This window comes from Lissotriton helveticus, chromosome 11 (assembly GCF_964261635.1).
Source record: "Lissotriton helveticus chromosome 11, aLisHel1.1, whole genome shotgun sequence".
Classification (NCBI taxonomy): domain Eukaryota; kingdom Metazoa; phylum Chordata; class Amphibia; order Caudata; family Salamandridae; genus Lissotriton; species Lissotriton helveticus.
This window is the reverse complement of record NC_136072.1, coordinates 9,822,316-9,850,152: the sequence shown is the minus strand read 5'-3', so window position 1 is coordinate 9,850,152 and position 27,837 is coordinate 9,822,316. Positions and strand designations below refer to the sequence as shown.

General features: G+C 43.0%; 1 protein-coding gene across 1 annotated transcript in view; it reads right to left on the bottom strand.

Moving 5' to 3' along the window:
* The window catches only part of LOC144792084 (putative cation-transporting ATPase 13A4), a 439,619-nt gene that overhangs the window by 382,098 nt on the left and 29,684 nt on the right, over positions 1–27,837 (bottom strand). The window contains exon 4 of the mRNA XM_078666936.1: positions 17,953–18,126. Within this exon, the coding sequence (XP_078523062.1) occupies positions 17,953–18,126 (174 nt within the window). The remainder of the gene's footprint in view (positions 1–17,952; positions 18,127–27,837) is intronic.

Below are 27,837 nucleotides of genomic sequence, written 5' to 3'. Positions count from 1 at the left end.
TAAAGAGGGCGTGTGAGGGAAATATTTACTGACCTTGCATTGTTATAATCCCCTGGCTCAGTGAAAAACAATAAATAACAACGGGTCAAAAAACAGAGAGAAAAGCCAACAAAACAACTATGTGCTATTATTAGGATACAATCCATGAATCCAAAGTATACATGGTGAAAAATATGTTCCCATCAGATACCCGTCCTGTACCGCCCTACATCATTTGGGATCCTTCACCAGAAGGAAGTGGAATAAATTCCACTTTGGATTAGGTAGATTGTGCCCTAATCGTTTTTGAAGGATGCAATGATGGAATAATGTAAACTATATTGGTATCAGGGGGTAAAAAAAAAAAAAAATTTAAATTAGCAGTGCAGAAAATGCTATGTGTAGCATGTGAATAAGTGAAATAATATTGGGTTGCAGGAGTGGAAAAAAGTTTTTAATAAGATCCTACCCACACCCAAGGTTAAAAAACAGTGCGAAGTAGTGTTAGCAAATAACTACTTAGGTGTAATCTAGGTCGACATGTTTCTGCAGATTATATAGGCTCACGCGATGCCTGTCTGCTTCATCAGGACCTTCACAATAAAATGCTACTGCTGGTAATAGTGTTTGTAGTGATTAAATCATATCACCTGGGGTCGCCAAACAGAATGATCCAGATGGTCAACGTCAGGTGGACGAACAAAACATACACAGACAATTGAGAAAAGAACTGCTGTCACTTTGTTTTCTACATCCTCTAAACTAATGATAGTTATTCCACAGTAAATACAAATAACATACTACATTCTCTGATGTATAGCTGTCTACAAGTCAGATTACCCGGTTGTACATGCCTTTATTGACTTGTACATATTGATTACAATTGACGTGCCGGTTAGCGCAATGAAAAATAATGAGATTTCCACTGACTAGCGGTAATCTGTATGACACTGGTTATTTGAGTATAAATATATTAAAAACATCGACTGGGTTGTTTACATTGTAAGTGTTTCTTTTATTTCTATGCATTTGGTAGAACCGGCCAGCATACTACATTCCCCGACAGGCTAAACGCGCGTGATCGAGCGCGTCACTATTCCGGCATGCGAACTACAATCCCCAAGAATTTTGTAGTTTAGGCGCATGCGACGAAATCCGTCATATGACTCTCCCCGACAGGCTAAACGCGCGTGATTGAGCGCGTCACTATTCCGGCATGCGAACTACAATCCCCAGGAATTTTGTAGTTCAGGCGCATGCGACGAAATCCGTCATGTGACTCTCCAGTCGGGCGACGGAAAACAATTCAAATACCCGCTTCCTGTCCGTTTCGGTACCTCCCACTGACAGCCAAGACGGAGGCGAGGAGTACCGACGGACAGGTAAGGGGTTTAGGAAATCACGCTAGCTATGCTGTGAGCTCGAGTGAGCAGCCCTTGCTGAAAGGCTGTTAGCTTTGGAATGCGATTCGAGAGCATTAGAGAGCACCGCCGACACTTGTGCTCAGGAAAGGCACCCGTCTTTTAAATAAACATAGACGGGGAAGTTTGTACTAAAGGCAGTCCGAGCACATACATCGTTTACTGAGTGCCAAACTTGGCTTTGTTCTATTTTTAACATTATTGACCCTCCCCATACCACGCTGGAATTTAAGACTGCTAAACCGAACAGGTTGGGGCAAGGGTGTGTCTGGTGAACTAACTCTAGAGAGGTCTTTCTCTTTCATGGTTTTTCTTTTTCTTTACACTCACTAGAGCGGTGCTCCATTTGTACCTGAGCTGTAGCCGGGTGAGGTGGAGAGTTCATTCCCCAGACTTTGGGTGAGTGAATACTGAGATTTATTTTGTCTATTTCCATATGGTCATTTTGACCTTTGCTATCAGATTGACTAAAAGAGCAATCAGTGACCAATATTGTTTGGCATAACATGTAATATCATGAGAGTTTTTCCTTGTGTCTAAAGCCATCTTGTTTAACTATGTGCATTCTTTTCTCAATTGTCTGTGTATGTTTTGTTCGTCCACCTGACGTTGACCATCTGGATCATTCTGTTTGGCGACCCCAGGTGATATGATTTAATCACTACAAACACTATTACCAGCAGTAGCATTTTATTGTGAAGGTCCTGATGAAGCAGACAGGCATCGCGTGAGCCTATATAATCTGCAGAAACATGTCGACCTAGATTACACCTAAGTAGTTATTTGCTAACACTACTTCGCACTGTTTTTTAACCTTGGGTGTGGGTAGGATCTTATTAAAAACTTTTTTCCACTCCTGCAACCCAATATTATTTCACTTATTCACATGCTACACATAGCATTTTCTGCACTGCTAATTAAATTATTTTTTTTTTTTACCCCCTGATACCAATATAGTTTACATTATTCCATCATTGCATCCTTCAAAAACGATTAGGGCACAATCTACCTAATCCAAAGTGGAATTTATTCCACTTCCTTCTGGTGAAGGATCCCAAATGATGTAGGGCGGTACAGGACGGGTATCTGATGGGAACATATTTTTCACCATGTATACTTTGGATTCATGGATTGTATCCTAATAATAGCACATAGTTGTTTTGTTGGCTTTTCTCTCTGTTTTTTGACCCGTTGTTATTTATTGTTTTTCACTGAGCCAGGGGATTATAACAATGCAAGGTCAGTAAATATTTCCCTCACACGCCCTCTTTAATGTATTATTGTTCTAGTGTAGTCTGTCGACTGCGGGCGTTAATATTCTTCCGACTCATGCGTGTTTTGAGAATTATAACCAGTTTGAGTTGAGGAACTTTTAGAGTAGAGTTCAAGACTTTTATAACACAGAACCATGGCCTCAAACCTTGGCCTAGCTTTCGATGAAAATGAAATTCAGACACTTCTTTTGGATAATCCTAGCATGCTTGAAATGTATACTACGCCACCAGCTGCTTCCACTAGCTCTGAAGATGGGTGGGCGAAGATACTCATTTTAAAAAAGAATCATGCCAGAGTGAGCGTACATGGAATTGTCATGGCCGACTACTTGAGAAATAACTGTGCACCAAGCGGTCTATTAGTGGGGAATGTCCCTCGTCTATTTTTAGACGATAAGGCTTTCCTACATGACTGGTCGCTTATAGCGTGGAAGTGCACACGCGATTGGCTTTGTCTGATCATTAAAACAGCAAAAATGACAGCAGATAAAATACTGATAGAGATTCAGGTCCTAGAGGGGCTGATAAAAACAACGATCTCATCCAGTAAAATATTTACCAAACACCAAGACGAGGGCAATAAGTCTAGCAAGGAGTTCAGAGATTCGATACTCTTCAGTAAATTGGAAAAGTTTAAAAAAGATCTCGCCAAATTTACGATGGAAAGGGTGTATCCATACACCAGTGACACTTTCTGTTCTACCAACCAGAAAGCTGGAAACAAAGGTGGGTCCAACTATGGGAGCTCTAGCACCGATGGAGCCTCTAGTGATTCCAATGGATCAAACACCAGTCAGCCATCTTTCAAACAGCAAGGTCGTGGTGGGAATAGGAGAGGGTGGAGAGGATACAACCAAGCCTTCTCCCAACCACAATGTCCACCATGGTGGCAACCATCACCATGGGGCCAACCACCTTTTCCGCCAATGATGAACCCATATTGTCCACCCCCATTCTATGGAAATTACAACCAACAGCCTTTTTTAGGGGGGGGCAGGAGAAGCCGGGGTCGTCAAAGAACTCCCAGACAAGGACAGGTCCGCTGGAACATCCCACCCCAGACCATGGATCTGAGGAGTGGGAGAAAGATACCACAGGATCAACCGTCAACCGCAGCGGGACCAGTTTAGTCATCAACTTGAGCTCGCAACAACTAACAGAGACCCAAGAGCAAGTATTGAATAACGGCCTGGGTTTTGTTTTGACAAATCGTACGGATCCGTTCCAGGCTCAAATTGAATTAAGCAAACTCTATCGCAAGATCAGACTTCATTTTATGTTTGCGAATAAACCAACTGTGAATTCGCAATGCAGCCCCCCTACCAATACTGGATTGAAGAAACCTTCGACATTTAACCCAACCACTCTAGGCCAACCGCCCAAGGTTCTTACCTTTGAAGAAGCTGTCAACCATGACATACGAGAACTCTTCACTGTCAGACAGAGGATGTTTTCCAATCTGACTAGAGACGAGCAAACTGCTATTAAGGATCTAACGGAGAACCCCCTCATTGTGATAAAACCAGCAGACAAGGGGGGAGGGGTGGTTATCCTCGATGTGGAAACATACCGCAATGAGTGCCTACGCCAGCTCAACGATGGTCGGGCGTATAGAAAACTAAAACAAGACCCGACAGCTAGACTAACTAATATCGTAGCTCACATCGTTGAAGAAGCATTAGCAGAAGGTTGGCTCACTCCTAAAGAGGGCCAATATCTCCAAGTGTCCAATCCGGTCACTCCGTACTTCTACCAGTTGCCAAAAATACACAAAGTCCAACACCCTCCACCTGGCCGTCCCATTATATCTGGGATAGGTTCACTACTGGAACCTTTGTCGACCTTTGTCGACCTTTGTCGACCTTTGTCGATGTGTTTCTCCAACCTATGGTACTGGAGATGCCTTCTTATTTGAAGGACACCAAAGATGTTTTAAGATTGCTACCCGACATCGAATATGACATCAACAGATTTGTTGGTGTCATTCGATGTCGAGAGTTTGTACACATCTATACCCCAAACGGAGACTTTACAGGTGATAGAAGAGCTATTGCTATTACGAGACTTAGACTCCATAACTCCTGTCAGACTTATTATGACCTTAGCAACACTGGCTATGACAGAGAACTTCTTCTCCTATGAAGACTCTCTTTATCTGCAGATTAGCGGGACTAGCATGGGCAGCGTTTTTGCCCCTAGTCTCGCGAATCTATATATGCATCATTTTGAACAGCAGCACGTGCTCGCAGACACTAACCCCCATCTTGAGTGTCTGCGAGCGTGGAAACGCTACATCAACGACATTTTCGTGGTGTGGCGTGGGGATGTAAATCAACTCACAGAATTCCATGAGTGGTTGAATCACCAGAACCGCTATTTAAAATTCACAATGGAATACAACACATGCAGACTAGCTTTTTTAAATCTGATGATCATTGGCACGACCGATGGCCTTATATCAGAGCTCTATCAGAAACCTATGGCCAGAAACTCTTTGCTAAATTACCATAGCTGCCACCCCAAGTCCCTTCGTGACAATCTGCCCTATGGGCAATTTTTACGTATACAGAGGAACTGCACAAACAGGGTTTCTTTTGAGGTACATGCTAGCAATCTAACACGAGATCTTTTGGATAAAGATTATCCATCACATTTGGTGGCCCGATCAAAAAAACGGGCAGCAAATAACAACAGAGCTAGCCTACTAGAAGTAATGCCGCCGAAAGAAAAAACAGAACGAATGACATGTGTTACGACATTCGGGACACTATCAAACAAAATCACCGGCATTATCAAAAGACAGTGGGGCATTTTAAATACAGGAAACGACAAACTGCCCGTCCCCCTTTTTGCTTTTAAAAGGGGACAAAACCTGAAGGATAAATTGGTCCACACCAGACCAAGGGTGGAAATTCCAAAAATGACAGGGACCCTGTGGGAGATGCCTGCAGTAACCGGACACCATCCATGCGGACAATGTGCAGCATGTCCACAGACCTGTAAATCAACCACAATTAACATCGGCACGGAACATCCATGGGAACAGCGCAGGTTTACGAACTGTAACAGTTCTAACCTCATTTATTTAATCAGTTGCCCTTGTGAGAAGAAATTCGTGGGCATGACCACGAGAAAAATAAAGGTCAGAATTTCCGAGCATAAAAGCTCGATACGTTGCAATAAACAAGCAACAAGAATGACCAAACATTTCTTAGAGGCCAAACATGCTCCGACTGATCTGCACTGGACAGTGCTGGAACACCCATTAATTCCAAAACACATTACAGATGTGAGCACCTTTCTACACAAAAGGGAACAAAGATGGGTGTACAAATTACAAACAGACAGAACAGGCTTGAACGAAGACATCCCTTGGATGTCACTGTAAGGAGTGGACAACTTGTTCACTGTATGCAGGGTGTTATACCAGTGGTTTGGAGGGTCAAGCACCATACAACTAGTGGCTTGTACTTTTCCAATTTTTACCAACTGCTGTCACTTTGTTTTCTACATCCTCTAAACTAATGATAGTTATTCCACAGTAAATACAAATAACATACTACATTCTCTGATGTATAGCTGTCTACAAGTCAGATTACCCGGTTGTACATGCCTTTATTGACTTGTACATATTGATTACAATTGACCTGCCGGTTAGCGCAATGAAAAATAATGAGATTTCCACTGACTAGCGGTAATCTGTATGACACTGGTTATTTGAGTATAAATATATTAAAAACATCGACTGGGTTGTTTACATTGTAAGTGTTTCTTTTATTTCTATGCATTTGGTAGAACCGGCCAGCATACTACATTCCCCGACAGGCTAAACGCGCGTGATCGAGCGCGTCACTATTCCGGCATGCGAACTACAATCCCCAAGAATTTTGTAGTTTAGGCGCATGCGACGAAATCCGTCATATGACTCTCCCCGACAGGCTAAACGCGCGTGATTGAGCGCGTCACTATTCCGGCATGCGAACTACAATCCCCAGGAATTTTGTAGTTCAGGCGCATGCGACGAAATCCGTCATGTGACTCTCCAGTCGGGCGACGGAAAACAATTCAAATACCCGCTTCCTGTCCGTTTCGGTACTTCCCACTGACAGCCAAGACGGAGGCGAGGAGTACCGACGGACAGGTAAGGGGTTTGGGAAATCACGCTAGCTATGCTGTGAGCTCGAGTGAGCAGCCCTTGCTGAAAGGCTGTTAGCTTTGGAATGCGATTCGAGCGCATTAGAGAGCACCGCCGACACTTGTGCTCAGGAAAGGCACCCGTCTTTTAAATAAACATAGACGGGGAAGTTTGTACTAAAGGCAGTCCGAGCACATACATCGTTTACTGAGTGCCAAACTTGGCTTTGTTCTATTTTTAACATTATTGACCCTCCCCATACCACGCTGGAATTTAAGACTGCTAAACCGAACAGGTTGGGGCAAGGGTGTGTCTGGTGAACTAACTCTAGAGAGGTCTTTCTCTTTCATGGTTTTTCTTTTTCTTTACACTCACTAGAGCGGTGCTCCATTTGTACCTGAGCTGTAGCCGGGTGAGGTGGAGAGTTCATTCCCCAGACTTTGGGTGAGTGAATACTGAGATTTATTTTGTCTATTTCCATATGGTCATTTTGACCTTTGCTATCAGATTGACTAAAAGAGCAATCAGTGACCAATATTGTTTGGCATAACATGTAATATCATGAGAGTTTTTCCTTGTGTCTAAAGCCATCTTGTTTAACTATGTGCATTCTTTTCTCAATTGTCTGTGTATGTTTTGTTCGTCCACCTGACGTTGACCATCTGGATCATTCTGTTTGGCGACCCCAGGTGATATGATTTAATCACTACAAACACTATTACCAGCAGTAGCATTTTATTGTGAAGGTCCTGATGAAGCAGACAGGCATCGCGTGAGCCTATATAATCTGCAGAAACATGTCGACCTAGATTACACCTAAGTAGTTATTTGCTAACACTACTTCGCACTGTTTTTTAACCTTGGGTGTGGGTAGGATCTTATTAAAAACTTTTTTCCACTCCTGCAACCCAATATTATTTCACTTATTCACATGCTACACATAGCATTTTCTGCACTGCTAATTAAATTTTTTTTATTTTTTTTTTTACCCCCCCAAATTTTTTTTTTTTTTTTTTTACCCCCTGATACCAATATAGTTTACATTATTCCATCATTGCATCCTTCAAAAACGATTAGGGCACAATCTACCTAATCCAAAGTGGAATTTATTCCACTTCCTTCTGGTGAAGGATCCCAAATGATGTAGGGCGGTACAGGACGGGTATCTGATGGGAACATATTTTTCACCATGTATACTTTGGATTCATGGATTGTATCCTAATAATAGCACATAGTTGTTTTGTTGGTTTTTCTCTCTGTTTTTTGACCCGTTGTTATTTATTGTTTTTCACTTTTACATCTCTTGAGATCCATCAGTAGATCAATGGATAAAAGTTATCATAACAGAACGCCTGATTTAGATATTGGCGGACGTGTTACTCTGTCACAACAGTGAAGGATATCCCATCAGGCAAAAAACACATCCCAAAAGATATAATGGGATTTATATTATGGTGGAAGGGTTATCTATCATCGTTGTGTCGTAGTAACCCATCCAATGAGATCTGAATCAGACCCAAAGACTCTTCTGACAGCTTTCAGTATCCTGCAGAGCAACTCAAGATTTTGAAATAGCCAGTCAATTCTATGAACTTCCAAGCAACATTTGAGCATATATTGTTCCCACTATTGTTAGGTTTTGAGGGTATCTGTCATCTCTATAGCTAATGTCATGATAATTCATTGGCTGTTTGCTCCTGCTGTTCCATTGTACCATGTTAGAAAATGTCGTTGCTTTTATCTACCTTTGAAAATTTGAGCTGCTACTTCCTTAAATCTCCCATCAGGAGATATCACACGTGTCTTACGAAACAAGCTTCAAGAAAACTGTCACCTTGCTTGAGTATTTAAAATGTGCGAAATTCTTATATTATGCAGTGTGTTTTAGTTTTTTTTTATTTGAATGTGCATCTTGAATTCAAAAGGGGAAGACTGGTTCACACAGAAAATGTCATGGCAAGAGACATTTTCTACTAGGCATTGCATATTCTACTAAAACTATTTTCTGACCGATAAGTCACTAGGCTTTTTTATGGTGGACTGCTTATCTAAAAACAATATAATGGAAGGCATAGACAAATCATATTTTGCTCTTTAAGTATAATTTTGGTAGCATTCAATCCACATCTGAAGTCTTAGGAGAGCCCTTTATGAACCCCCCCCCCCACCCCGGAGGGACGTGTTGACTGCAGCCAATCCGGTTCGGGTTTTCACGCAGATCGAGGAGGGCGCGAGGAGTACGCCGGCTGTTCTTGGTGATCTCTGATCCCAGTACCCACGCTCGGTTCCCTGTTCGCGACCCCCCCCCGTATTTTACACACAGCGGGGTGTAAGAGGAGCGGGGGTGCTCACTGACCCACCATTCTTCTTCAGAACTTCAGATTTACGGTAGACAGGTGGGATGCTGAGTGGCCACCCTTCCAGCATGGAGGCACCGAGGCCGCACAATGTGTGTGGAGCCTGCAGGTAGATTCGCATTGGGGGCATTTGGAGGCTGCCACCAGGAGCCAGGGGCCAGGAGCGAGTCCCCTGCAGCAGGCAGCCACATTTTCCTTATCTCATGCGAACTCCTGTGTATTAATTGGGCACTTGGTGAGAATTTGTGCCTATTTAAACAAGGCTTTACCACCTTTAATTTTATTTTCAGCATTTATAATATTTTACAGACATTACTTCCTGCAACATAATCAATGCCAAAGGTCTCATGCCATGATCTCCTGTGATGTCTACAATATTGATCACTTGGCAGCGCCGGTAAAAGGTTAGTGATCGGGATGATGCTGCCTTGATTCCTGTGTTTGGGCTGGTGTCTGGGGCATCCCTGCAGGCATCCTGGTGGGACCAAAGTCCCTGGTGGCCCTGGCGGTTGCCGCCCGCATCTTTGATTTTGAGTGCCTCGCCCTGGTGGGACCACAATTTCCAGGGTGCACCAGTCACTTTCTCTCTGCTGCCGCCGCTTACGAGGGTGAGGCATCACGCTGCGCTTAAAACGCTGTCTTGCCCCTCAAGGGCGGGCCGTCACGGCTGTTCAAGACTGGGCTGGGCTGGGCCATACTACTACTATCATCTATTTACGCTCGTGGACTGCAGACGGCGGTCTCTCAGTGGACTCTCAGTTTTAGAAAGGTAGTAAGCCATTTAAAAATGTTAAGAACATTTTAAAGAATCAGCAGCTGCGGACTGTGACCGGGGAAAACTTTGCTCGCCATCAAGGAGGGGGAAGCGCTACAACGACCAGGTGCCCCAGGACCACGCGCACCTGTGCACTCACCAGCCCCGCCTCCCCCTGCTACTTAGTGAAGCCCGGACCAAGGGCGGGCCCGTCTGTGCCCGTCAGGGCCAGGAAGGGTCAGGGCAGGGCCACCCCCCTTGGTTTGTGAGTAACATTCCTTTGAACTCTTAGTTGTGGTCCGCGAAGCTACGGTTTAGCTCCGTTTCCTATTTATTGCATTTGATCCCCCTAAAGAGAAGTAAGTCTGCAGTATAGAACCACCGAAGGCGTTCACACAGTGCTTGTTACAAAGGAAGATGGCTAAACGAAAGAGCACAGTGGGCACTCTGGACGCCTTTATGGTTAGGGCAGAATCACTTCTTACCCATGAGATTGCACTAACGGAGCGTAGACTCTCCCTTGACCCCACAATGCTTCCGCTATCCAGGGAGGAAGGAACTACAAGACCCCTAACTCCGAGGGTCATCATTCAACAACAGATAACCACTCCAAGTCATTCTCCACAAAACCCTGCCTCAATGAACCAGCAGAGAGACATAGAACATCACCCATTAGGAGGGTCAGGTCCAAAAACCCGGAATCAAACAAAATTAAAAAAAGGGACTGACGTAAACCCGAAGCAAACTGGCACAAAGGGTTGCAGGGTAGGGAGAAAAAAGGAGCAACAGGGTCCAGATCTTACAGGAAAACAGTCAGTAGACATACAAGCTGAGGGAATTATTAGCACTCATGCACCCACTTTGATTTCTAATGCCCCCTCACACTGTCCAAATGAGCTTAATTCATCTATAGAAGCTCTTATCAGAGGTTACGTAGAAGCACACACCAAGGCCATGATGACCACATTAACCTCTCTAATAAACGAAAGATTCAGTACCATAGAGCAGAAGTTACACCTATTGAAGGGGGACAAAGACTCACTTAGAACATCTACAGTGAATCTGACTCCAAACCAACATGTTAGGCATGGTTCTATAACACAAAGAAAAGGCCCAAAGCAGGGAGACTATACCAGGATCACTAAGGGGACAACATGCGAGAACTTTTCTAAGACAAGATGCACTGCCTCACAACGTGACGCCCATTACTAGGCAGGAGCATAGAAATACCCAAGGGTTATCACATAGGGCAAATGTACCTAATCCTCCAACTCGATTAAACACAGTGAAGTTGGATTTACCACCAGCCTCCTGTCCATATGTTCTAATTCTCTCAGGGGTTCCAGCACTAAAACAGGGACAGATCGAATCTTGGATATCTCTCCGAAACAAGGTGGTGGACTGGTTGAGTAAATACAAATGTTTTAACACTGGCTACACAAATTAAATACTTATGGTCCGTAGAGTAGGCTGGTTGGGCTCCTCAGACAAAACAATAGAGGGAGACTGTGTTGTTGTAAATTTTAGGTCCCCACAAATGGTTCGCTCCCTTCTAAATAACAAAGAGGTTTGCTCTTCCCTTCATCCAAGTATCTCGGCGCTTTCCCTGGGATTTTTCTATAAACCCTTAACAACTTTTGGGAGAGAAGGGAACGGGTCAGTCCTAACATCGAACAGATTTGAGCAGCTATCCCCCCTTGAGGAAATAGACTGACAACTAACTCAAGGTCGTGGGAAAACATCGGGCACAATAGAAGTAAGCAAAGGGGCCCACCACCCTAACACTCTCACCAAATCCCCATTGGCAGTAGACAGGGGGAGATTCATTCAACTATGCTCACTGATCCTACTCCGGTTCCATCTGAAGGGGGCCAGACTTCAGCACTTGGGGCAAATGTTATGAGAGGGGTTTTGCTTAAAATTATGTTTTGGAACATCGCTGGCCTTCTCTCAAAAGTAAAACTAGGCGAATGGCTTACCTTCAACCAGGATTATGGAATTATATGCCTACAAGAAACCTGGGCTGTTGATCCTATACATTTAAGTGGCTATAAAACATATTTTTCTCCCGCAATACCATCACCATCGGGACGAGCAAAGGGAGGTCTTGTAGTGTACATTACAACTTTAATTCAAGTCAGGGAAATTGTAGTTTTAAAGGCAGAGACTAATTACCAGATAATTTTAATTGATACAAATAAAACAGATTTCCTTGTGTTAGTTAATTTTTATAATAATCTAACTCAGCCTTTGCTGATCGCTATATTAAAGGAAATCCGTAAGTTTCTTTTAGATTTTAATACTCAGCACCAAAGCAAGAATCTGTCTATTATTTGGGGGGGCGACTTTAATTTGGCACTCTGTCCACAAAATAAAAATATTACATGGTGCCTTCTAGACGAGAATGACATAAGTATTACCCATTTTAATCACTCTCAAAGTGGGGCCTGTCTGAACAAAATGATTATGAGCCTTCAATTAACTATGGCCAATGAATTAGTATCACCCATAGTTCTGCTGTCACCAACCTTCAATGGCAAAGGTGCTTCCAGTTGTATAGATGTTATCCTTTTGACAGGGACGTCTTCTTCTCTTATTTTGAATTTTACCACCCATGATTGCGTATTTAGCGATCATTTCCCCATATCTGTTACCCTCTCCCTCCCGATATTAGGAGGAAGAAATAAACAGAGTAACCTATTTGGGGAGGAAAATTTACTATTGGCCAGGTTGAATGGTTATGCATTGAAGTGGGTAAAGGTCGATCCAGTAGAGATCACAGTAAAAGTAGTGAGAAACTCCATGAAAGAAATAACTACCTGTTTGGCAGATCATTCCTCCCCACGGGACATTACTGACAGTTTTTTGACACTGGCCAACTCTATAAAACAAGTACTAACAAAAAAATCTAAAGGAGTAAAAAATAATCAGTATGGCTGGTGTAACTCTACTTGTACCAAAGCCTATTCAAATCTGAAATTAGCTCTTAATGCATCCATTAGAGATAGAAATCAGATTGCTCAACTTAGGAAAACCTACCATAAAGCCACACGACTGAGGAAGTCGGATCTAAAAGAAGAACTCTGGGCAGAACTACATAAAAGCTCCCAACTGAAAGACAGCGCCGCTTTCTGGAAAGTGATAAATACCCCATTCCTATCAGGTCCCAGTGAAGCAAACAAAATAGAGGTCCCAATAGATGAACCGACATGGATTGGCCACTTTTCTAAAATATTTGGGATCATGGCTACCCCGCAAACAGTTTTGTGCCACTCGGGGACAGATTCAAGCACCATTAGATCCCCCTCCTTCCCACTCGCTCTGGAATTTACCTTAAATGAAGTTGAGAACGCACTAAGAGCCAGTAAAGGGGGAAAAGCCCCGGGCCCCGATGGGGTTTCGGTCGACTTTTATAAATTTAACACAGATCTCTGGGCTCCAATATTATTTAGGGTATTAGAAGCAACCTGTAAGATTGGCTTATTGGATTCATGGTCAAAATCAATTTTAGTACCAATATTTAAAAAGGGTGACCGTTTTAATCCAACCTGTTATCACCCGATTCCCCTATTGGATACCTTTGGAAAAACTGTGGGGCGTATCATTTTAGAACGACTACAGTCTTGGTCCAAGGGTAAAAAGATTATATCTGATATCCAATACGGTTTCAGGGAGGGTTTGGGCACCATCGAGCAGGTTTTAAACTTGTCCTTGTTAAAGGGTAAATACGTGGACGCAAAAGGTGGAAGCCTTTACTTGGCCTACGTAGATCTTACTGCTGCGTTCGACTGCGTGGGTCACACAAAGCTATGGATCATTTTGAAAGACATGGGACTCAACCTATTGCTGGTCACGTTCCTACGGGAGATGTACTCAAACGCCACAGCTCAAGTGAGATTTGGCACGGGTGGGGAGCTGACAGCTCCGTTTAGAGTTGAGCGGGGAGTCAGACAAGGTTGCGTACTTGCCCCTTACCTTTTCATCTTGTACATGAATGGCCTAGAGGATGCCATGTTGGATGGGACAAAGGACCTACACTTAATCCAACACTGTCAGATCCCCGCTCTCCTCTACGCGGATGACACAGTGATTATAGCTTGCACCCCTATTGAGCTTCAGCGCTCACTGTCCCGATATAATACTATCTAGATCGCAAAATTAATGTTAAAAAAACCTTTATCATGACATGTGACCATAAAAGAAGTAAAGGGCAAGCAATATACCTTAATAATACTAGTATTGAGCACTCCCGCACTTACCCGTACCTTGGAGTCCTAATAGACGAGAAGGGCACTTGGAAAAAAAGCTATTGAGGCAAGAAAATTGCCGTTTTTAAAATCAACTATGGCCCTGGTAAAATTTACAGAGAGATTGGGAGAAGAGCGCCTGAGGAGCTGATTCATATTTATAAATCAAAATGTACTAGCACTGCTACATACGGGGCAGGGGTTTGGGGTTACGTTCAGGTAGAAACCCTCCAAAAAGTGGACAATAGTTTCCTAAAGTTTTCGCTTGCTATTCCCCAGGGTTCCTCCACATTTGGATGCCATTTAGAGCTGGGCTTGCCCTATATTACTGATATTATAAGGGTCGAGCCTATACTCTTATGGCACCATCTCTGGACTTCAGACAAACTTGCCTTTACCCAAAGTATTGTAAGCGATTGTCTCCAGCTAGAAAACAAAAATAAGATCTGCTGGCTTAGATATATTAAAGGATTCCTTGTTGACATGGGCCTAGAGAATCTATATTTTACCTCGCAATCAATGGTCTCGATCGCCAGAAAAAATCTGAAAAATATGTGTTTAACCCACTTGGCGGAACTCCGCCTGACAACGGAAGCCACCAAATCCTCGGTTCAGCATGCTATCATGATCCAATCTACCATCCTGATCCAGCCCTATTTAACCTGGAACTTAAGTAATTATGATAGATTTTTATTAACCAGGTTTAGGTTGAACATCATCTTTCGGCTAGTTACGTTTCCTAATGCTAATGATTGGTCACAGCTGCTCCCGTGTTGCCCTTGTGACGATGCTTCATCCCAATCCACCATACATTTGGTTTTTTTCTGTAAATTCTATCTAGAGCCTAGAAAGAGATATATTGTTCCAATTTTAAAAAGTCTCGGCTTACGCCAATGTCGCCCTGCTTTATTGGCTCTTCAACTCCTTGAGACGGACTATTTAGCAGTAAACATTGCCAGATTTTTAAAATTTTGTATACGACACAGAATTAATTTATGAACCTTGGTGTTTCCTTATTGATATTGATCATTTTAACTTAATAGTATTTTAAGTAATTGTTCAGTGTATTTTTCTCTGCATAAATGTACTAAATATTTTGTATATGTACTTTTATGGTTTTTCAAATTCTTGAAACCGAATAAAGTTATAATTGATTGATTGATTTAAAAAATGCAAACACCAAGCTGAAAAGGGTCCCGTATTAAGTCGCATGAATCCGCGAAATGCGTTGCCCAATACAAAAATATCATCTTGTTCATCTAGGTACCTGTTATCAGTTTCTACTAATATTTCTGCCCATCCCAGGTTAATGGTGAGGGGCCCTCAAGCACCCATTGGCTCAGTTGATGAGAACACCTTCCCTTGGACATACTCAGAGCATTGGGCTGCATGCATATCAGTTATGGGTCGCAGCTGCGACCCCTGGTTTGCCCCTTGCAACCCCTGGCACTGCCTTTGCGACCTCTGGGCCTCAAAGGTGTGAAAATCAGTGGCAAGAACACATTGGTGTCTCACGTCCCTAGCATGAGGCTCCAACATCTATTTCCGCTCGCTTTGTATTATGCTATAGTGAATAATAATCTGTCATTCACTATTCATGGAATACAAAGTAGAGCAGCAGGGTCTGGAGAGGGACCTTCACTGGCAGCCTAGGATAGTAAACTAAAATACTTGTCAATTTATAGCATGTGGGTTAGTTAGAGTGCGGGTAAGAGAGCATGTACAAATATGAGCATGTATGTTAGCATGTGGGATAGTGATAGTGTGTGTGTGTGTGTGTGCTACAAAGTGAGTGTATAATAAAGAAGAAGGGTGTCAGAGTGAGAGTGAGAAGAAATATCTTGATGTTATCAGGTCTAAGGTTGTGTGACATCACTTCCTGTGTTGTCAATACACTAAAAGGCTGTAGGATATCACTTCCACTACCTCTGGCATTTTAGTGAATCAACTCCCATGCTGGGCTGAAGATCTTGACAGGTTCTTGTCCTTCTGATGAAATACTATTCACTGGAGACAAATCTTTATGCTGTCTTCCATTGATCAACTCCTGAAAAGATCCTTTATTCTTCATTGTCTCCACACAGATTGGACAGAGCTGCCTGACTCCTGTACTCATCAGTTGGCCATCGTCAGTGACTTTGATCAGTACCTCTAACATATCAACACATGTACAGCACACGACTCAGTCACACACTGACTCACTCCACCTCTCCCATCACAAATTTTAGATGTCAAATCTCTTCGGCACTTGTAACCAATCCATGTATATGTTCCAGTCACACAAAGGAGGACTCGCTCGCCTGCAAGACCCTCCTTGACCTGGTCCTCAAGACTGAGTGGAAAGGGCCTCCATAAGTATGTTAAATGTTGCCTAATGCCCCTTTAATGGACATAGGGCAGGCCTACCACAAAATCAACTCTCATCCACCACAGCATTTGACCTCGTCGCTCAAATTGTGGAATCTCCTCCATTCAAATATATTACTAATCTTTCAAACTGGATGGTGAGCACCAGCATGTGTGACTGTACCACTGGACCCCTGATGCTATTTGATTCTTACACAAAGACTCTTAACACGTGCCTTTTTTACCATGGCGTCTTCATTCAACCACTGTAAGTTGTCTAAGATCCATGGCACAACATCACTGCACTTCATAAAGATAAACACTTAGGGGCAGATTTACAAGAAAGTGATGTATTGGTGAAGATGTGTCACTTTCCCTGCACCGCTGTGAGAAACCCTTGCGCCACTATGGATGCGCCGTATTTACAATACGCCTTCAAGGAATTTATTTGGAATACTATGTTCTATTGCTTTTGATATATATTTTTAACAGCAAGAATTATTGATAAACTCGCCAGAGAGATATTATTCAAATGTCTTTTATCTAAGAAATATTTGTGTTCCTTATGAGGACATATGAACCACGGAACCAATCACAAAACAATAAATATTCAAAACACGGGTATATTGGGTTTCTCATTATATTCAAGTATTTACAATATGGCCCACCATGGCGCAAGGATTGGCAGATGTCTCAGAAATTCTGTTGACGTAAAAGTCACGCATTGCTGGAGTCGTGTCGCAAGCACGCCGCAACTCCAGCAAAGCAGGGGGAGGCCTATCCTCATTGTCCTGCGGCACTCTTTCTGCCTGCTCCAAGTATATTTGAAGCGTTTGCGTACTAGAAGTGGCGCAGTGGCGCAGTGAAATCTTGTAGATTTCACGGTGCCACTTCTATGAGGCTTTTTTGCGTTGGAACGCCCATCCTGCATACATTATACCTGATGCAGGTATCATGTCTCACAGGGCTTTACAACGTGACGCATCTCCCGAGACGTTGCATTTTTACGCTGCTGCTGCGTCACAAAAAGTGATGCAACTGGGGCTTGTAAATCTCCCCCTTAATCTTCCAACCAGACAGGTCACACTTCTTACCAGCACACTCTGCAGCTGTTGAAGGAGCTGACCCTGTCCCTTTCCTCACAATTATAAGTGAATTTTAGATTTCAGGATCTGCCCCATCATCTCCACACAGATGTAACATGTGGCTGCCAATGTAACCATCCTCTATTGGCTCCAGCTGGTGCAGGACACACCAAACAGACTACACTGAGACAGACACAGCTCAATATTATGCTTACAAATTCTGTATACGTTTCACACTTAAATGAATCATCTGCAAAGCCCCCACCAAGGTTTGAAAATCCACCTGACTGAAAAGCCACCTCACCTCTCATCCCAACAATTTTGAAGTTCGCGTTTAAAATAAAACTAACATACTGTGGTTCGAAGTAAAATGACATCAGCATCTTCCAAGGTGCAGGGGGTGCAGTGAGCCCAGACGTCCCACTCTGGCTTCCAATGGAAGAGCAGCTTCAGGAACCCCAGAGAGAAGAGGTACCCAAGGAGGCAGAGGATGACGCGGCACGTCTGTGCCCTGAAGCCAAAGAGCTCCTGAGGATGAAAAATAAAGGATACTGAAGCAAAACCAAAGTAAGTTTTAAACATTATGTGATAAAACTATGGATTATTGTTGGCGATGAACTCTCAAACAGGATGGCAGAATTATCTTGCCCAAAGTGCACAGATCAATCAGATTAGGACCTCACAACTTGAAAGAGTAGGTTGTACTCCTCATACATGCTTGGGAAGCTCTCATATATAATTCTATAAATGTGGCATTAAAGGTGTTCACAATTGTCATGAAATAACCACCATAGAAGAAAGAAGTTTCCTTGTGCCACAAAGAGAGTTCATTTGGTTATTAATGTTGTTTGTAGGCAAAATAAACACTAGGACTGTGGCCTCTTGGCAAATGACAAAGAATGCACAAGTAAGGGGCTTGTGTTTGGAAGATCCAGGTAATTGAAGGTTTGTGGACGCACAAGAGGTCCAGTCGTTTTCTAACCAGAGCTGCAACAGGTCCATAATCCAAGGGCAGAATAGTGTAGGATTAAATGAAAGTTCTTTCTATGTTGATGAGTGAGGAGAAGAGAAAGAGTCAGAGGAGGATCAATGACTCCTGATTGGTCATAGCAGCTGTTTTTTGCATTATTAAATGGAAGACTGGTTGAGGAAAGCTCAATGAGCAAAGCAAGCCAAATAAATTGAACCTTTCTGACCACCACCAGCCATCTCTAACTGAGCAACAACATAATGCCAACAAGTCTTGCAGCTGCATGGGAGAAAAAATAACCATTGAAGAACCGGCCAAACTAGGATAGTCTCTGAACTAAAGCCTTGCTTTCCAGATCTGTCAAAGATGGCTTTCTACCTTTGTACTTTATACCTCAGGCCATGGTAGATACACTGTCTTCTGTTGATGCCCTGCATCCCTGCTCTTAGAGTCGCAATGTAAAAGGTGTAGTAGTTGCATAGCCTATGAGTACAGGGTAATGAAGGAGTCCAAACGCTATGCAAAGGTAAGTTATTGAATCATTGACCCTGTCTGCTCAAGCTTCTAACCCTGCTGGAAATGTTAGGAAGGACTGATATTGGATCACTCTTGATGAAACTGGTCAATACATTGTCTCTTTTAACATTTTCACAGGACAAACAGTTTGAAACTTTCATGAAAGTGGAGATAGCCAAATAGGGCTGGATGTGGGGGAGTGGTTCTACATTAATTTTGTCAGAATCTCATTTGATTTACATATTGTGTCCTAAACATTATTGGAGTTAATTTTAGAAAGTCTTTAAGAAATGGGGAAATACTTTTGTAAATGACATTTAGGATACAAAAATTTATGTTAGAAAATATTTTTTCTAAGATATTCTGATTGACAGCCAACCCAGTTTGCATGACGCTAAAGTCGCCTTTTGGGGATCTAAGTTTACTAGGATCAGTCAAATAATGACCCTGTCAGCATCGACTGACACCATGTACCGCACTGTACATTTCATATCTCACATCACCTTCAGTATATTCTACTAGAATCCTGCTCTGTATCAGAGAGCCACTGATTGGAATCAGCGTTAGGTGTTCAATTGGTTTGGAGGTCAAAGTTAGTAAAACCTGTGACAGATTAGCCTATGAAACTAGCAAGCGTACACAACAAACACTGTCCTGCTTCATCAGTCAGAGGAACCTCAGTTTCTATGAGAATCTGCCTGGTGTTCAAGGCTCTTCAATGAAATAATTTAATCCCACTGAATGATGTCCTTTAAACTTCACTAGATGCCACAATCCAATGACTGATTTCTCAGAAGAGATTTGTCCTCTAAGAAAACCTTGATGTGCCTCAGAAGCTGGTTCAAACAGACCTCATCCCCAAAAGGAGTCTCACCTTGTCCACTGGTGATCCTCTTACCATTCATTCCACTCCACTAAAATCATTCACAAAAATAGATTTTGTTGACAACTTTGTAATTTCCCATAGGCTTGCATTGGCTCCTAGTGACTCCTCTGGTCACAATTGGCCCTATTGCGCTCTGTTGAAAATGGCTCTATTTAACATTTTACAATTTCCTCCTTTTTTGTAGCTATAGTAACACATTTCTACTGTTTTCACACACTTGTTTTTAATTACATTTACTGTCTGGCTTTTTATATGATTACAATTGCAGACAACATCAATCAATCTATTTATCAGGGATTTGTATATTACGGCTAATCACCTGTGAGGGTCTCACGGTGCTGAGCGGGGGGAGCTGCTTATTTGTCTAGGCGTAGAAGTTCATTCAAAGAGCCAGCCTATCGTAAATGGGACCGCCCGACAGGCTGTTAGCAGTCCAGACAGAAGTATTAGGATGCAACCGCCACCATGGCCATCGCAATGCCTATGTTTTGCATTGTGGCAGGTGCTGCTGGCTGCAGCACAAACCGAAATGCAAAATGAGCACACTTTAGTTATCCCTGCACTACGTGGCAGGCACCATGTGGTGCCTGCCGCATGGTATAGCTTAAGGCACACAGCTTAGGGCCAGGAATAAGAGGGTCCCCCTACAGGCCCCCATAGTCCCTTTCCGCCTTCCTTTCAATGGCGGGTTAACAGCCATGAAAAGGTGGGCAGAAAGGGACATCATTATCCCTGAGTGCCAACCATCCATCCGCTGGTAATGTGGCGGGCGGAATACATGGTTCTTATGTCCGTGGCACTGCCACTGAAGGTCCCACGATCATCGTAATCTGCCCCATAGTGCTCCCCACATACATGAGGACACACAGACAAGTCAATACATACACACAGTGATTGGAACTACAATTATATAAACTGCTTATTCTCCTCTTGCATCCATCTGAGGTAGTATATATGTCTTACAAACATTAAAATGACTTCACTTAAAAAAAAACTTGGTTTCGGATTGCCATGTCGCTGGCTTTTGGGCTATAGTAAAATAGCTATCTGGAAATTCATCACTGAGAGTCTTCTCTTTCCTGTATGTTATAGGGGGAATAATCAGCATTTCTTGTCCTATCTCCAAGTCACCCTTTACTATCAGCCAATGCTTGCCCATCACGTGCCTTACTTTGTATGACATACAATTATAACATGTAATGAATAGTATCTTTTGGTCCTCTTTATCTGGCTTACAGTTCAGGTACAACAGTTCACCCCTAGTCAATATTTCCGCTTTCTTAGCTGCTGCATTTGATCCTTTACGAGTGTAGCCTCTTTTCATAAACCTCCATCTCATATTGTTGCAGGGTTTCTGTACTCACACAGAACTGTGCACAGAGGAGTGGAACCTTGGCAAATTAGGGTGTCCCAAAACTTACCTTAGCAACCAACTCACCCCTTACCGAGCTAGCTACAGTGTCTCATTGGACATATCAAACACCCAATGTTTAGACAAACCAGAACACGAACTTACAGTACCTCAGGGTACGTGGGACTCATGAACACTCTTTCGTTATATTATCATTACAAACCAGAACATGGAGTAAAGAAGACACATGTGCATTTGAAATGTTTATTTACTAATGCCGTCTTCTCAGGCGCAGTATCTTTGATAATACAAGTATACTTATTATCAGTAGCAAAATTATCAGCATAGTTACTAAGACATAAAAAGCGAATGGTGACAGCATGTTAACATGCTGTAATGAATAAGAGTTAACAACACTTATATCTCACCCTCCCTAACACATATATTATATTATTATCTAAGAAGGTCTCTTTGGGTTGTTTTAGGGCGGGCCCATACCTTAGTGTCCTAGCATGAAGGAATCACATCAGCATACACCAGCTCTCTCTGCATGTGCACCGCATCAAGTGTGTTAACAATTCTCGTGCAAAGCAATATCAATCCCGCCTCAAGCCCAAGTTGGCAAAGGCTGCACTTGTGTTATGACTATGAAGGCGTGAAGATCAGACCTCATAACAATTCCATATCGTGTTGCTCCTGAAACTTCAGCACTCTCCGTGCAGACATGTTTTATTAAACAAAGCAGATATCAGAGCAATAACATATTATTCTCACATTCACCACGGCAAACTACTAGGTTGAAAGCTAAGTCAACAAATGAGGGTCGTGTGCAGAAGTTGCAAGAAAGGAAAAATGGCGTTTAAATCTCAAATGTACCTATGCTAACTTAACACGATATAAGGATATATAGGAGCTATACAACACCCCCCCATGATCCGAGAACGGACTAAATAAGATAACAGAAGTGCCATCACATGAGAGCAGAATCCATTTATAAACGAGCATGAATAAAAATTCAATTATAAAAACTAATGCTAAAAAATAGCCCACAAGTATAATGTGGCTCAAGCCAATAGGCAAGCAAAAAATAAAATGTCTTGACCAAAAGTCAATAAAATCAAGGAAATGCTATCAATCAGCATGTCAATTTGAGGCAGTGTCTATGATAAGACTGTATATGAAAAGTAAGCTGCAACAGCCTCCAGGAGGAAGTCACTGTCCTCATCCGAAAACAGTTCAGCCATCCAATTTAAAAGATGAAAGGAACATACGTGATCTTCCAGCACCGCATCCTCTATAACCATCAGAGGACAGCTCGGTGGGTTTTCAAGAAAACTTCGTTCCAAGAAATTTTGCGCTGCCGACAACACATCCCAGGGACCCATTAGTCCATGTGCCACCGCCAAGGCCATAATCCTTTCGTCAGAACAAACCAACTCGTGAGCAATGATAGGACTCATCAGTTGATCAAAATCGACGTCAGAAGATATTGGTCCGCAGAGACACAAATCAATGGCCCAAAGGAAATCACAGGTCAGGCAGTGAAATACAGGCTGGACACAGGTGAAATAGGAGAACCGAAAAGATAATCCAAACGCCGTGCTTAGAGTCGCTAACGGCAGTGTGCCATAGTAATCAAGCATGCGGTTGCGAAACCGCGTCAGTAGTAGCTGTGCGTGGCCTTGCACAGGAAGGGCATCCATATTTAAAAATGCAGAAAACCACCAATGCGCCAGCCGCTAATGCAAGCAAAAACGGAAATCCTCCAAACAAGGATGAAAAAATAGAATGGAAGAAAGCAGGGATGACTCCAAAAATCTTCTCAAAGGAAGTCACGAGACCACCGCTAACAACTTTAAAAAAATGTGCTAGGCCCGTCGTGGAGGACGCGTTAAAGATAGAACGGACCATGGCTCCGAAATGCAAGGGCAAATCAGTGTTTAAAAGAGCCTGAACCTCCGTGCGGGTGTTAGCAATGTGAAGCACGAAAGTTTCACGGGCCGAGCTCAAGGCCACCTCTTTCTGGGACAATAGAGCTCTTATTCTAGCCATGCCGCTGAATTCTGCTCCCAAGGTCGGTATCTGTGGCCAAATGGAAGACTCCCTATGTTCACGTGTGGGAGGATAAAGAACATTTCTGCAGCAAATAACTCGCTCACTAACCGTTACTATGAAAGCTATACCTTTAATTAAACCACAGCAGTTTTCATTATTGAGCATTAAATAACTACCATTCTCTAACAATTTAAACGTGGGGATGATAGCAGGAACTGGCGTGCCCTGTAAAACGCAAGCCATATTCGGTCGGTCCTGGTTACATGAACCGTGTAATTGTATGTGTCTGCACATTAAAGAATGATCTGGCGTCTCAGTACACTCATCCCCTGTTAGATAAACTTCTTGTTCATCCTTGAAACATCTGTATGTGTATGGGAGTGACCAGACCTCATGAAGAAAACCGCTACCTAAGGGTTCAAAACGACCTATTGGCACATATTTCATACAATTTGAAAACTTATATAAAGCAAAAGGCAGCGTTATTAAACCGTGGATAAGCCACGTAGCAGCAGTGGTCTCAGCCACAGAAAAAGGTAAAGATTCCAATCTTTCAATATGGAGCATAGAAAAGGAAGCATCACGCATTGAAAGCAAGCGTTGTTTGTCTGTCAAATTAAAAGGTGCAAATAAAGAGGAAACGTTCATGTATCCCCAGGGAACTTTACCCATTTTTAGAGTCTGTAGTGTCCATGCAAACTGCATGATTGAACGTAATTGATTTTGACCATGGTATAATACAGACACTTCATCATGCACAATATCAACAACAGACGACACAATATTATCTAATGTGTAAATTCTAGAGGAAAGCACGTTAATGCTATTGTCAACAACTGCAAGCACTTTCTCAAGATTTGCCTGATCAATAGCCCTAAGGCGTGAAGCAGCCTCAATCTGTGAGAGTTTCCAAATTTCATTGTAAACACCATATAACCACCTTTTCGACCTGCCACTAGCTGGGCCCTTAATGAAATCATTCAAATCCACGTCTGCATTCAGTTTGGAAAGGTGATACTTAACCGCAGGTAAAGTTGAATGTTTCAGCCAAGCTTGACACAACTTGCCCACAGAGTAAGAGGTGACAGTATGACTCAAATCAAAACGGGGATCAGATCTAACAGCCTTAAAACCGTCAGTTATATTTAAAAATCTTTTCTGGCAAGAATCAGCACCACGGTGCCAAAGCAGCCAACCCTTTGGATTCATACTGGAAATGTTAAAGGAGGAATTCAGAAGCAGAGCCTGTATATTTTTAATGGACAATTTAGTAAAATTACTCCAATTCTCATATTCCTCCAACTCCGGGAAAGACGGGGTGTTTAACCTTTTAGATGTAGCCAATCCAAAGCATGTGGTTTGGGAAATGGTTTCATTCAAAAACCACATATGATTTGGGATGAGACATGCACGGTGCAAAGCCTCAGTGCCTCGTACCTGCCAGGCCCTTGAGCCCCAAACTGATTTAAGGTCTATGGTATCCTTCCATAACTCATACCCCCCAGTAACTAATTCATCTAGGAAGGCCTTTGAATATAACAATTTTGTATTTGTAAGTCGAACCTTGGACAGTGGCTGTTTCTGAAATTTAAAATAAAATGACTCGGGATTGGACTGATTAAAGTCAGTGAAATAAGTATACTTTTTAAGAAACGTTCCTGAACTCCCTTGTGTAGGTGCTGGGCAATGTTCCCACTGAGTAAAATTAACCGCATCCCTTCGGGACGATGTCTTGTGTAAGAAGTGATTGCCATAATGTTGGTAACAGAACAATTCACCATAATTAGCAGATTCTAAATATAAATCCTCAGCATCAAAGGCAGCATAGTATTTCAAATCAGAAAACAAACTTTCCACAGCATTAACATCCCAATCATCAGAACGAATGTTTTGTTTCACCACATCCCCCATATTAACTCTCAGTACATTAGGAACATTAACGACTTCCGTTGGACCATGAATCTGAAAACGAACAGCATCCCACGCGATTCCATCCAGAACAGGCCACGCTGTGATGTTAACCAAAGTCAAGTCTCTTTTTAATCTGTGTGTAGAATGTGAAGAGGAAAGTGGGGCCAAAGTTCCATTCAAATGAGTAATGCAAGTTCTCTCCTCGACATAGTGTCCATTCATAATCCGAAAAAAATAAAACACAAAACCAATTGACATAAAAAGGTAAACTGAAAAAAGGACCAGCCAAATGTATATCCAAGGAGGTATCAAAAAATGTTTTTTAAACAGGCTAGCATATAATGCAATTTTAGAGGGTTTTTTCGAGGCAAGGGAAGCAGAGTCAAATGAAAATCTGGATTCCGTGGCTAAACGAGCTTGCAGGTCAGGCATGGACAAATCAGTGGGGTATGTATAGTCTGTCTCATCAAGGTTAGTTCCTGGTAAATTATTCAATAATGGAGTGGAAACAGCAGGTAATTCGATGGCCACCTCAGGTTCATTATTAGAAGCAGTGGGCATAATTGAATTTCTCACAATGGAAGGACAGGAAACAGCCGGTGTCATGCTAAGAAGAATCGGCCACTCTGTGTATCTTGACATTGTCAATAGAAATAAACCTGTTTTCCTTACGACCTGGAAGTGGTGGTAAAATGACTGTTCTTGTGCCCTTCACTCCAAGCACTGGGACCGGAGCTCGATAGGAGGGACCAAACTCTTTCTTGTTGTCGATCTTCTCTCGAACCAGTTCTCCAACTTGGGGTAGCCAGCCAACTACCGGGATCTGCAACGCATCATCCGATGTGGAGGGCAAATGTTCCTTTGCAAGAGCGTCTCTCGTCTTTTGTAGATTCTGTAAAACATTGCAATGTTCATCTGCGTCAAAGGAAGTGGCGCGAACCACCGAGTCTAGACCGTCAAGGTCAGGGACGAACATCTTGATGCCAAAGAGCATTTCGTATGGGGTCCGCCCACCCAGAGACCTTCTAGGGAGATTATTAAGAGCACGCTGCACGCCATAGAGGTGAGCCAGCCAATTTCTGCCAGTGCCTATAACTCGGGCTGTCAAAGATTGCTTTAAATCACGGTTCATTCGTTCAACTACACTATTACCCTCGGGTCTGTAGGGTGACGAAAACTTGACTTGGACCCCCATCGAAGTCATGGCATCCTTATACGCCTTAGAGGCGAAAGCCGGACCCTGATCCGAATGGAAGGTACCACAGGCAAAAATCCCTATAAAGATACGCAAATCTCTGATGACAGTCCGGGAATCAGCGCTGCGATGTGGCCATAACCACACAAAGCGTGTGCATGAGTCAACTGCTACTAAGATGTATTTATACGCAGTATCAGATGAAAATGGACCGCAGTGATCTAAATAAACACAGCCTAGTGGTTTATTAGAAATGTACAACTGAGTCTGAGGCGGACGCGTAGCAGTTGAAGGTTTAATCTGCTGGCATATGTCACAAAGAAGGACATAATCACGCGTCTGTTTGTACAGTCCCCGCCAACAGAAACGTTGTTGTAGTTGCGTTACAGTGGCTGAGACGCCCGCATGCGCAGACGCCACACCTTCATGAGCCGCTGCAATCAAGTCTGTTCTGCGATCCGAGTTGGGAATCAGCCGTTCCCCAACATCAGGAATTGTCACAAAAGGAACCTTTTCGGGACTTAAGTGGTATTTATACTTCGAAGGGAATCCCGAAGGATGTTTACTTCCCTTCTCAGAGGCAGCAATCGCTGCCAAGATGTCGCTATCAATCTTGGTTTTAGACCTAGTAACTGCTGCAACTAAGTATGTAGATACTGCTGATTTCGCTGCTTCATCAGCAAGCGAGTTGCCAAAAGCGTGAACTCCCACGCGCTGATGACCGAGAGTATGAATCACATAAACGAGTGGCAACATAGCCTTAAGCTCTGCCACTCGAACCCAGATCATTTTATGTTTTATTGTGCTACCCTTGGAATCATGAAATTCATTTTGAATCCAAAAGAACAAGTTTTCATTGTAAGACTGGACACAGTAGTAAGAATCACTTACAATTAGAGTAGTAACACTTGGATCTGCGTACTCCAAAGCTAGTAAGAGAGCACGAAGCTCTGCCAATTGTGCGGTGCAATCTCCCAGGGGCAACGTGTGTACCTCCCTGGAAATGAACTCATCATTCAACATAGCACCGACCACAATGGCGCATGCGGAAACGTAGGCATGTTTAGAGCCATGCGCAACCTGCGCCGACCCATCAGTGTAAATGATGCAATGGAAGTCCTCCAAAGGTCGCATCGCCAGAGGAGCAGGGTGAACGAATTCATACTGCAAGAACTCCTGTGACCGTAAGGAAGCGTCAAAAATAAACATGACATCCGAGGATGACAATGACGCAGCCCACTGAATCCACCGAGGGTGCAAAGCTTTTGAATTTGGTACACTGGCTTTCGTGACTGCCTCCAAATGAGGACAGGGTGTTACCACTAGCATGCGTTTCCCCTGTGACAGAGCTCGTT